At 38.8% G+C, this 13,181-nt stretch overlaps 1 protein-coding gene across 13 annotated transcripts in view; it reads right to left on the bottom strand.

Annotated features, from left to right (window-relative positions):
* Arnt2 (aryl hydrocarbon receptor nuclear translocator 2) overlaps nucleotides 1-13,181 on the bottom strand; it is a 177,455-nt gene that overhangs the window by 53,134 nt on the left and 111,140 nt on the right. For all 13 annotated transcript variants that reach the window (XM_078051085.1, XM_040275013.2, XM_040275017.2 and 10 more), the window contains 2 exons: nucleotides 12,810-12,875; nucleotides 12,394-12,479 (listed from right to left, as the gene is read on the bottom strand). In XM_078051085.1, coding sequence (XP_077907211.1) covers nucleotides 12,394-12,479; nucleotides 12,810-12,875 — 152 coding nt within the window. The remainder of the gene's footprint in view (nucleotides 1-12,393; nucleotides 12,480-12,809; nucleotides 12,876-13,181) is intronic.

Raw genomic sequence — 13,181 nt, 5'->3', positions numbered from 1 at the left:
AGCAGGGAGGTTGCAAATGAGGATTTTCTGTCTAAACTTGGACTTGGAAGGTAGAGCTCCATTTCCAATAAATAGAAAACTGTAAACAGAGCACTGGCTACAGAGTTGTAACAATAGACACACTGAGGTTTAGTGGGGCATCAGAGGGATGGAATGAGGTCGCAGTGGTGGCCCTGCCCTAGGCCTCTGTCTTCTCATCAGTAAAAAGAGGAGTGGGCCCTGAGGCCTCCTTGGCCCCTGCTCAGCACTCTGAGTCTGGGTTATCTTCACAAACAGGAGCCCTGCAATTTCAGTGGGAACATAGTGGGCCATTTCCTAAGGGAAAGCAAAAAAGCAAGCATCCTTTCATCCTTCCTTGACTTACTGCCTTGAATAGTCTTTCTTCATTGCAAACAACTCCCAGTGTCCACTCCCCTCTCTCCTTTCCTGCCACCTCTCCATGACTACAGTCCATCCTATGGCCACTTTCATCTTGCCAAAGCACAACCTTGATAATATTTGAACTCATTTTGAAAAATATGAAAGGCTCCCCTTTGGTTGGCAATTTCACCCCCATTCATTCCATTTGTGAAAAAGATTCTAATGACTACTCCCTTACAAGCACATCTCAGGATCTGTTTTAGTTTATCGATCAGCTCATCCAAGTAAGAATCTCAATGGTTAAGGGGGATGCATGACAGAAAGGCAAATATATATGCTAGAAGAATAAAATGACTTTCTGCTCTAGGTTGCTAAAAGCATCTTCCTGTCTCCCCACAGCATACTGACTACCACAAGGACCATGTGGAAAGTGACCTGCAGCTTAAGCACTTGGAGCAAACAGGTGTTTGTGTCTATTGGAGAGACTTGGTAGAGGCCCGCACCACAGCTCTGAGGGTTGCTTCTCTATACAGGAAGGCACAAATATTTATGTTAGAAATGATGGTGACAAGATTCTCTCTAGGTGTCAGAGACCTAGGCTGTCACTATGGAGGACTCACAATGAACACACTCAATGGCAAAACTGCCTCTAGAAAAGGATCCTTTAAAGGGAAATGGTCCCTGTGCCGGCACCAACTATGACAGAAGATACATCTATGAGGACAGTGTGGCTCCAACTCTGGGGTCACTAGAGTTGTCCCAACTCAGGAGTCCTGACTCTACCAGATACCAATGGCAAAAACCTTCAGACCCTCAAAGTTTCAGGAAACAGTAAAGGTAGCAGTTATTAATCTGTGAAATGGGTATAACTGCAGTCCCCATTCCAGAGTGCTACTGTGGGCATTCTATGAGGAAATGCACAAGAAGCGTTCAGCACAGTGCCTGACATCTGAGGGTCAACCATCCTGGTCTTGTTAGCCCAGTGAAGTGACCTTGTTGTACTTGACATTGGACAGGAATTATGGCATGGCTGAGCTGGCTCCCTGGGCGGCTCAGTTCTGCCTGGTCTGGGCCATGATCAAGGGCCCAGGATGCTGTGGAGCTGAGAATCAGAACTTTGTGGGGCTTTAGGTTCTCCCTCTGTAAGAACAGAGGGGCTGAGATGATACCGAGGTTCTCCTGAGCTCTGACATTCTGTGGGTCCAGACACCAGGTATGCATCTGATACTCTGCTATAGACCAGGGATTAAGCACTGAATGAGGGCTGCTTCCTACTCTTAAGGAGTTTACCAGCTCATGTGGGAAATGGAGACCCAGAGCATTATGATGCCATGTGATTAGTATTATAACAGAACACTGCTTCCAGGTGGGGCACACAGCCAAGGCTGGATGCAGGGTCGAGAGGAACACTGTCCAGAGGGAGCGCTTCCTGGAAGGAGCTGCAACACTTATCAAAGTGGTTTTTTAATATGAACGGGATAATTCCAGCTATCTTAGCAGGTTTTGATGATTCCCTAATTGGCTGCACAAGCTCATTTTGCCCTACATTACTTTATCTTCTTCTTGGATAGACTCTTCCCTCATGTCAGGACAAAATAAATCCTGACTAATATAAACAACACAAATGAAATGTAACTGGAAACTGCTGTTTGGGATGAAACACAGTCCTGACCATAAATGCTTCTTCATTTCTTACCAGGGATTGCATTAACCCTGTGCAAACATTTGGAAAATTGGACTGCCCTTCAGTAACACTGGGCGGAGGCTGCCTGGGACTTACACCTTCATATGTGAATTAAGTCATTTTTGCATTTCACAAAACACAGCGGGAAGAAAACAACCATTTCCTGGCTGCAAGCAATTCAGGGCACAGCTTACTTCTAAGGGGTTCCCTAAGGAACATTAGTAAGTTTCAGGGGGGAAAAAAAGCTACTTTGGTAAAACCCATTTGGGAAACATAGTTTAAAAAAAGAAAAGTTTTCATCACTGTAGGATTCTCAGAGAATATAAGAAAAAACTTTGGAAGACAATTGCTAGCAGGGGGATACAGAGGACAGTTCCCCAACTATATTGGCCATGAAATCCTTTTGATCTTGTAAGGTATTTTGAAAAATGCTGGCCTGCAGGTATTTTGCAGATCAAGATCCTGACTGGTGACCCTACAAAATGGATCCCCCCTGTTATCTCAGGCCAAGATCATGGCTTTGGTGTCTGGAGAGGTTCTGAGCAGGAGACCAGGTGTTTATACCACAGAAAGGCTCAGGGCTGGAGAGCAGGGTTCTAGGCTGTGACTTGGTGGCCTCAATACAGAGAAGTAGCTTTTAGAGATTTTCAAGTGGTGGAAAAACAACACAGTATTCAATGAGCAAGCTGCAAGAAGTGCTGGGCTGTTACAGATGAGTTCATGGCAGGGCTGAATTGTTGGGCACAGTGACAGCACTGGCCTGACCACAGCAGATTCTAGCCAAACACCAACATGACCTCAGGCCTCTGGCATGCTGTAGCCAACGCTTACTGAAAGTCTAGCAGCAAAGACAAGAAAAGCAAAGTGTCAGCAGTGAGAAAAGCACACTAGGTGCTAGTAACAAGCCCCTTCCAGATCTGGAGGATCCCAGGGAGGTCAGCAGCTCCGGGTAAGGCTCTTTTCCTTGAGCTCTCCTGTGCATACACACACCAGTTAATTGGACATTCTCCATAACTGTTACAAAAAGGACCAAGCAGATCCAGTGATGGTGACTGGAGAGGAATGCTTCTGTTTTATAGATGACTCCAGGTCAAAGTTGAATGTCTGTGAAACTGCAACGTGCTGGGTGGTGACAATGGGGTGTAGGTGATTCACACCTTTAAAATTTCAGTGTCCTTGGGATTCTGAACACATCCCCTGAAATGTAAACTGCAAGCTGTTATGGATGATTTTTTAAAAAATCAGTGCATGATAGTTTTACATAAAAATGGGATTCATTATGATATGTGTGTGACGATTTCTCACAAATTCAACAACTGAAGGAATTAACAAGGGAACTATTGTCTTTGATACTCTCCTTTTCCTTTAATCACACCCAAGTATTTAAAACAAGAATTGTATAGTATGAACTTTTGTGAGGCTGAGAGGCTACTGTGTAGCAGAAGGGGCTCTGGAATATATCAGAATCTACTGTGACACTTACTTTTAACATGGAGTCAGTAGGCAGGAAGAAGAACCACAAATGCACAGTTAGCCATTCAGACCTAAGAAAACATGTTTACATGGGCTGTCAAAGAATCTGTTTAGCCCCTGTTAGCAACATGAAATCTACCTCTGATGCTTACCTTTATAAATTTTTCAAGGTCAGTTTTAGATATTCACAGTGACTCTGGTTGGCTTCCATAACTCTTCATACTTCCTTACCAGGACTTTTGCTTGAACTTCCCAACCAAGTCATTGTTTATAATTAAGGAGCCTGAGCTCATGAGCAAGATGTGGCAGCCCTGTAAATTTACACTTAATTCAGTCGTTAAGTGAGTTGCAGACTCCTCCAATGCTCCAATTCCATGACCTTAGAGCAGGGTGAAAATGCTATGACTTCATTTCAGCCCCTTCATCTAGGTCAGATGACTGTCTCTACCCATCCTAAAAGATTCCTGGGAAAGTACATTCTAAAACCTCTGGATTCTATAAAACATCCTTCTAGTTGACCATTTCTTTTGTCTAGGCAAGAATTCCTCTCTCCTTCGATACCTTTCTTCTTTCTGTCCATCCATTCAGTCTTCCTGAATATAAACCATGTGACAGTTCTGAGCTATGCACTAGGACGACAAGATGAACACATTGTGCCCCTGGGTCTTGAGGGATCCCAACAATAAGCATGGAACTGTGTTACATGTGCTAGGAATGTAGTTCTCAATCAAGAAGCAGAGTATTAATGGTCACAGAACAGGGTACTGCCTACTAAGAATCCTGTAAGCATGCCATAGTCATTGTGTATGAAGGTAGTCTTGTTTTCTATCTTCACAGAAATGTAACCAATTAAAGATAAAAACAAAACTGAATACAAAACAAACAAACAAAAAGACAACTTCTAGTGCTGGGGATGTGGCTCAAGTGGTAGCGCGACTGCCTGGCATGCTTGCGGCCTGGTTCGATCCTCAGCACCACATACAAACAAAGATGCTGTGTCTGCCAAAAACTAAAAAATAAATATTAAAAGAAAAAAATTCTCTCTTTAAAAAAAAAAGACACAACTTCTAAATTCAGTGTAAATCACTCAATCCAATTGTCTGGAATGTCCCTTTAGAAAATTCAAATTGATTTCTCAAAAATATGATTTTATCTGATTTTTAAAGTTACGTAAACATTTGGAAAAAAGCAGAAATGAATGAAAAAGAAAAAAGAAAAAAATCTACAGAAATAACAGTGATTTACTATGTGTAAGTCTTCAATGCATAGATTTAATTCACCTATATTTTAAAAATAAAATTGGGGCTTTAAAAACTACTTTTAAATACTTTGTTTTGCTTTTAAACATCTTTTAGAAGCATGCCCCCTAATAGTTGCCAAGTATACTATCACATAGATGTTCCATGTCATTTTTGACCAACTCTCCCTCTTGGAATTAGAGGTTTTAACAATTATAGACAATGCTTAAACATAATCCATACATAGATCTGACTAATGCCTTAGAGTACATTCCATCTTAAGGAATGTATATTTTAAGGCATTTAATTTCTGCTGCCATATTACTCTACTGAATATTTGTACTAATTAAGAGTCCTATTAGGTGTACATATAAGTGCCCATTTTACTGAATCTTACCAACATTTTATCTTTTCTAATTTTTGTCATTTGATGGGAAAGAGGGGATAGTATCAAATTGTTTTAACTTGCAGTTCTTATTAAGAGCAAGGTTAAAAATCTTCCCATATGCTTAGTGTGTGTGTATACATTATGAACATTATGTTTGTACCTTTGCTCATTTGTCTCTATTGAGTTATAATCTGCCTTCCACTAACTTTTCCCTTTTGGTCTAAATTGTGCCTTCTGGAACTATCCTAAGTCAGACCAATTCCTCTTTCATATGACACCCCCTCAAATACTTGAAGACAGAAATCATGTCTCATTTTCTCCAACCTAAACACCTACCTCTAGCTGGCTCCTTCAACCGTTTCTCATGTGGCAGTGTTTCAAGGGCCACTGTGGAAAATTTAAGGCATGTAAGCCCTACTCCCCTGTGACTGCCATCACTAACAGTCATAGTCATGTGCAACTTCAGGGGGACTTATCCTGAACCAGCTTTGCAGACTCTGGAATGCAACCATCCATCCGTGGTCCTGGCCTCAGCTTCCTTTCTCCACCTCATCCACAAGGACACTGAGAGTGAATTTACAATGATCAGGGCATTTCTCATGTGAGGTCACAGTCCTTGAGCTCAAATAAAGCAGTTAAGAAAGAGAGCACTTGGAGGTCAGAAACAGGAAGAGGAAGTTGCTTGGTATAATGAGAATAATGAACCAATTCAAATGAAGAAATCTTCAGTAAGAATGAGATGGTCACCTTGGTATGAGTCCTAAGAGCCAGAATTTGGCAGAACTGAGCAGCACTATTATAAGCTTTCTCCCGGTGGCCTCTTCTGACCACAGACTCTAGCCACACTTTTCTGTAGTCTCCTGTAGTTACATGTGTGCCACCATGACTGACTGAGCACTCCTTGGAGCACTGTGCCCTGTAGCCCTTAGAGTCTTGTCTAACAATGGCCATGCCAGTGTCCATCACATGTGCTGGGAGGACTAAACTGCTAGGAATCTCCCTCCAAGGGCCCATGACCATTTGCTCCTATTTTCCTCTCACTAAGCAACCTCCTAATACAAATCTAGTGTCTCAAGTACTTCAAAACCTGACAGGTCTCCCCTGTACATCACACAGGAGCATCCATGCCACTTACACAGAGACTCTCATGCCATTATTGATTATAGCTGGTTAATGCCTCAGCTTCTGAGAATTCCTTCATACTCTCTGGGTCTGATCAGTTCTATAGCAGTTTCCAGGCCATGTGTGGATCCACAAAGCTAAGGTCCAGGCTCTTAAGAGCTCCCTGTTCTTGAGACTAGCTGAGGCCTTTGGCAAACAACAGCCTGATAATCTTGTGTATAATAATAATAATAATATACTTGCTATGATCTAAAAATGTCTTCAAAAAGTTCATGCATTGGAAACACAACCCCCAGATTCCTACATTGATAATTCCTATATTTGTAGGTGGGGCCTTTAGGACATAATTAGAAAATGATTTCATAAGGGTGGGACCCCCATAATGGGACCAGTGGCTTCAAAAGAAGAGAAACTCAAGTGCACAAGGTCTCACCATGTGATGTTATCTTTCAGGTTATGATGCACCAAGAATGCCCTCACCAGTTGTGGCCCCTTGAACTTGGGCTTTCCAGTCTCTGAAACTGTAAGGAATAAATTTATTTTCTTTATAAATTATCTAGTTTGTGGTATTTGTTATAGCAATATAAAACAGACTAAACCAATGGTTAGTATGGCAGGGGAAGGTCCCCACCCAATTCCTGCCACTATCTCTTTCCTAACCAACTTAAGGGGAAGGAAGAGGAGGATACACTTGTAAATGTCCTGGCCCTGGGACACAAACCCACTAAAAGAGTGAGGTTTAATCATTAGATTATAGAACAATTAGAACACACCAACAGAGCTCTTATATAATAGTGGATTACAGATGAGGAACTGCAAGGCATAGGCTCTATTTAAAAAAGAGCTCTTAAGTACATATATAATGGCATAAATTGACGTGAACATACTTTATATACAGAGATATGAAAAAATGTGTTCTATATGTGTAATAAGTATTATAATGCATTCCACTATTGTCATGTATTAAAAAATAATAAAATCAATAATAAAAAAAGATTAAATGGAAAAAAAAGGAGCTCTTGAGGAAATCCAAAGGCAGTAGGGGAGAAAAACAACGATGTGAGAAAAATTTATAGCTTCTAGCATTGACACCTACAACATTATAAACAGCCCAACTTTTAGCAAGATTAATATAAAACTTTACACAAAAGGCCCATTTACCTTAGTTCTTATTACCTGATATATTTTGGCTTGCAACAAAGAATCAGAAGTCACACTAAAAGGCAAGAACAACAGTCTGAAGGGACAAAGAAAGAGTAAAAGCAGACTTGGATGTGACAGTTTTTGAAAACGAGATGGGGAATTTAAAATAATCATGATTAGTAAATTAATAACTCTAATGGGGAAAGTAGACACTATGTTAAAAAAAATGGATAAGGCAAGCAGAGATGGAGATTCTAAGAAATAATGATGAGAAAATGCTAGAAATTAAAAACACTACAGAGAAAATGAAGAACAACTTTGATAGACCCATCAGTATCCCAAACATGGCTAGGGGGGTGAGGGGGGATAAAATCAATTAACCTGAAAATATATCATTTTGAGGCTACCCAAACTAAAATACCAATAGGAAGAAAGAAAGAAAGAAAGAAAGAAATGAATGAATGAATATCTGAAACCTGTGGTACAATTTCAAGTTTATAACATGCACAATTTGAAAACTTAAATTAGAAAGAGAAAAGGCAGAATATATATATATATATATATATATATATATATTTTTTTTTTTTCTCTTTCAAATGGTATATTTAGATCATTGACATTTTAAATATTGTTAAGTTAGGGCTAAGGGCAGATGTTTTATTATTATTTTTTTTCTTTTTTTTATTGATTGTTCCAAACATTACAGAGCTCTTGATAAATCATCTTTCATACATTTGACTCCATTGGGTTTTGAACTCCCATTTCTACCCCAAATACAGATAGCAGAATCACATCAGAATAAATATTTAAAGAAATAGTGTCCAAGAATTTTCCTCAATTAATGACAGACACCAAAGCACAAATCCAGGAAGCTTGGAGAACACCAAGCAGCATAAAAAGAATTCTACACTCAGGTATACCATAGTGAAATTGCTGAAAACCAGATATAGGGAGAAAATCTTTTAAGAGCCAGGAAAAAAACAAAAAACAAAAAACAACAACTCACACTACTAATCAGAGAACAACAAGAATAAGATTTATGCTGACTTCTCATAAGCAACCATGCAAACAAGAAGAGAGTGGAGTGAAATATTTAAAATGTTGAAAGAAAGTAACTGCCAACATAGAATTCTATATCCAGTAAATTTTTCCATCAAATTCTAAGAAAGCAAGCTTTCTACAAAGAACAAAACCAGAGATTTTATAACAGTAAACCTGCTCTGCAAGAAATATTAAAATAAGTTGTTCAGCCAGGCATTGTGGTGCATGTCTGTAATTCCAGTGATTCAGGAGGCTGAGGCTAGAAGACTGCAAGTTCAAAGCCAGTCTCAGAAACTTAGTGAGGCTCTCAGCAACTTAGCAAAATCTTGTTTCAAAAACAAAAACAAAAACAAAGGGTAGGGATGTGGCTCAGTGGTCAAGTAAACTAAAAAGCTTTTTAATATAACAGGGAAACAATCAAGAATGTGAAGAGAGAGCCTACAGATTGGGAGAAAATCTTTGCCACCTGCACCTTAGAGCAGTTCTTTAATAGAGAAAATGAAGAACAATTTTGATAGACCCATCAGTATCCCAAACATGGCTAGGGGGGGTGAGGGGGGATAAAATCAATTTAAAGAACTCAAAAAACTTAACACACACACATGCACACACACAATCCCCGCCAAAAACAAAACAAAACAATAACAACAACAAAAAAACCCCCCAAATAACCTATTCAATAAATGGGCAAAGGAAGTGAATAGGCATTTCACAGAATAAGAAATACAATTGGTCAACAAATATATGAAAAAATGTTCAACATCTCTAGCAGTTAGAGAAATACAAATTAAAATTTCACTTCACTCCAGTCAGAATGGCAATTATCAAGAACATAAGTAACAATTAATATTGGTGAGAATGTGGGGAAAAAGGTACACTCACATATTGCTAGTGGGACTGCAAATTGGTGCAACCACTGTGGAAACAAGTATGGAGATCCTTCAGAAAACTTGGAATGGAATTACCATTTGACCCATTATCCCATTCCTTGGTATGCACCCAAAATACTTAACATCAGCATACCATAATGACACAGCCATATCAATGTTTATAGCAGCTCAATTCCCAATAGCTAAACTATGGAACCAAACTAAGTACCTTTCAACAGATGAATGGATAAAGAAAATGTGGTATATATACACAATGAAATATTACTCAGCCATAAAGAGAAATGAAATTATGGTATTTTCCAGTAAATAGATGAAACTGGAGACTATCATGCAAAGTGAAATAAGCCAATCCCCAAAAAACCAAAGGCTGAATGTTCTCTGATATGCAGATGCTAACTTGCCATAAGAAGGGGATAGAGAAGAATAGAAGTTCATTGGATTAGACAAAAGAGAATAAAGGGAAGGAGGGGAAATGTTCATATGTTCATATATGAATATATGACCAATGTAATTGTACATCATGTATAAGCAGAATTATGGGAAGTTGTACCCCATATATGTATTATATGTTAAAATACATTCTACTGTCATGTATAAGAAAAAGAACAGATAAATTTTAAAACTCCCAGCATAAATAAATAAATAAATAGATAGATATATAAATAGATGAGTAAATAATTTCATCAGAAAGAAGGAAATGATGTAGGTTAGAGGCTCAGGTCTATATTAAGAAGGGAAGAAGAACATTGGTGAGAAATAAATGACAGTAAAATAAAACTTTTCATTTTTATTATTCTTAACTAATTTAATAGGTCTCTGTTCAAAGGAACAATGGTAAAAATGTCCTGTGTGATGACAAAGACAAGTGAAGGGATGAAAGCAACATCATCAGGGATGGGAAGGGGTGGGGTGCTCTGTTAGCAGGTGTCTGTGTTACCATGAATCATAACATTATTTGAATGTGGACTCATATTAATTATAAATGTGTACTTCAAACTTGGGACAAATAATGAAAACATTTTGAAAGCAATATAACATGTTAAGAGGAAAGAAAATGAAATACAAAATGCTCCAAGAAAAGGCAGGAAAAGCGGGGGGTGGGGGGAGAAACAAAGAACAAATGTAATGAACAGGAAACATGGCAACTATTAATGAAACTATATAAATGATCATGTTGAATGTGATGGTCTAAATACACCAGTCAAAAGGCAGATTGTGAGAGTGGATTAAAAAAATTAGATACAAGTATACTGTTCGTAAGGAACCCACTTTAAATATAAAAACACACTTAGGTTGACTCTAATCAAAAGAAAGCTAGAGAAACTATATTGATTTCAGGCAAAGTAGAATTGAGAGCAAGGAAAAGTACAGTGATGGAGAAGGGCGTTACATAAAAGGGGAAAAATCTCCCCCAAATACGTAATAATCCTTAGTATATGTGCACCAAAAAAACAGAGCATCAAAGTATGTGAGGCAAAAACTGATAGAATACAAGAAGAAATAAGTAAATACTCTATCACAATTGGAGACTTCAACCCTCTTCTTTCAATAACTGATAAATCAAGCAGGCAAAAAAAAAAAAAATCAATCTGGATATAATTGCCCTTAACAGCACTATCAATCAACTTGATGCAATTGACGTTTAGAAAACACTCCATCCAACAACTACAGAATATACATTGTTCTCAAGCTAAATGAAACATTCACTGAAGTGTACTGTATACAGTACACATGGTCTGACTTGTATATACTCTTGTTTAAGAACAATTATTGGGCTGGGTGTATAGTTCAGTGGTAGAGTATTTGTTTAACATGCATAAGACTCTTGGTTTGATCCCAGCAGCCCACCACCATATACAATGTATCAAGATACAATTCATATACCAAAAAATTTACCATCTTAAAGTGTACAATTCAGTAGTTTTTAGTATATTTACAAAGTTGTGAAACTATCACTACTATCTAATTTTAGAACACTTCTAGTACTCCCCCCCAAACTACTGTGCCCTTTCACAGTCATGCCTTGTCTTTTCTCCCTGAAATCTACTTTCTATCTTGATCAATTTGCCTGTTTTGGACATTTTGGTTTAAGTGAGATCATACAACATGTGGCCTTTTTGTCTAGACACTTTCACTTAGCATGATAATTTCAAAGTTTGTTAACAAACCACGTATCAGTACTTCACTGCTTTTCATGGCTGTTTTATATTCCATTGTAGGATAGACCACATTTTATTTATCTACTTACCTGTTAGCACACATTCAAATCTTTCCATTGTTTTGAACATTATGATGCTGCTGCTGCTATGAACACTCACGTATACATTTCTTTGAAGACATAGGTCTTCAATTCTTTTGGACTGATATCTAGGAGTGAAACTGAGAATCATCTGATAATTCTGTTTACCATTTTGAGGAACTGTCGGACTCTTTTTCCAAGTGGCTGCACCATTTTACATTCTCACCAACAATGTACGAGGGTCCAATTGCTCCACATCCACACCAATTGTTATTACCTTTTATTTTAATCATCCTAATGAGTGTAAGAGTACTCTTGGGTTTTTTTTTTTTTAAGAGAGAGTGAGAGAGGAGAGAGAGAGAGAGAGAGAATTTTTAATATTTATTTTTTAGTTTTCGGCGGACACAACATCTTTGTTTGTATGTTGTGCTGAGGATCGAACCCGGGCTGCACGTATGCCAGGTGAGCACGCTACCGCTTGAGCCACATCCCCAGCCCCTACTCTTGAGTTTTGATTTGCCACTTTTCTGATGACTTGGAATTCAATTTGGCACTCAGACTTTACAGAAGGCTGTGGGTGACAGAACCTAGAAATGAGTTGTAATGGCTCTCTCTGATGACTTCTGTAGAATGAGCTCTTTCTGGAAATCTCTGATTCAGATAGAAGTTTTTTTTCCAATGACAAAGACCACTATATTCTAACTATAAAGGAGAATAAGATTGTCCTGCCTCTGCCTCTAAGAATATGTTCCTCTCAGGATACCATGTTAATGGTAGTGAATACACACTTGGATTGCATTTGCAGCTAAGCTCACCTGCTGGTGGCCAAGCCTTTATGTATCCTGTGCAGTGGACCACTGCATACTGGGCTTCTCCTTCTTTTACAGGGCCAAGGCCATTCCTAAAGAAAGAACATTTGTGAAATTATTGTTATCACATGTGACTGAGGCAAGGGTGTCAATGACTGCTTTGGCATCTAAGCTATTGGGTTCCCTTGACTATCTTTATGACCTTGAATCTCAACTTCCCACCACCCTCTTTTCCCTCCTTCTGTGTGGTATGACAGTTCCAAATGAATTCCACCAACTCCCACTTCACATTTCAGCCACTGTCTCTTGGTCCTCTCTATACTCAGACAGACCTCTTTTAAAGCTGGGCTACTCCTCAGCTTAGGATATTGAAGCTATCTGCCAGAACAACCTCAATATATACGTCAGAAAGGGATACTGACCTGAATCTTTTCCTCATGGTGGTTATTCTGTTAAGAGGAAGGTGGTCCAAAGGAGCATTTCCACATCTAAGATTTGATAAATGTGTTAGAATGAGTGAAGACCCAAATATGTTTTTAAAGAATATAATGTTGCTGTCAAATACATGGCCCTCAATTGACACTTATATATTTACTCAGATGAAACCTGTGACCAGTTTCCTTCCAAAGTGGAGAAGCAGGCTAGCATGCCTTTGTATTTTTGATTGTCACCAGAGGAAGGAGAGTGTGACTCACTTTGCAATATACATGGAAAGAGTTTCAGGGCCCAGCCCAGAGCTAGAAACCTGTAAAAGACTCTTGGAGAAACACAGCCATGCTAAGTTCCACCAGATC

The sequence above is a fragment of the Ictidomys tridecemlineatus genome, chromosome 5, assembly GCF_052094955.1.
Source record: "Ictidomys tridecemlineatus isolate mIctTri1 chromosome 5, mIctTri1.hap1, whole genome shotgun sequence".
Lineage (NCBI taxonomy): Eukaryota > Metazoa > Chordata > Mammalia > Rodentia > Sciuridae > Ictidomys > Ictidomys tridecemlineatus.
The sequence above is the reverse complement of the archived record's forward strand: the minus strand, read 5'-3'. Positions and strand labels throughout refer to the sequence as shown.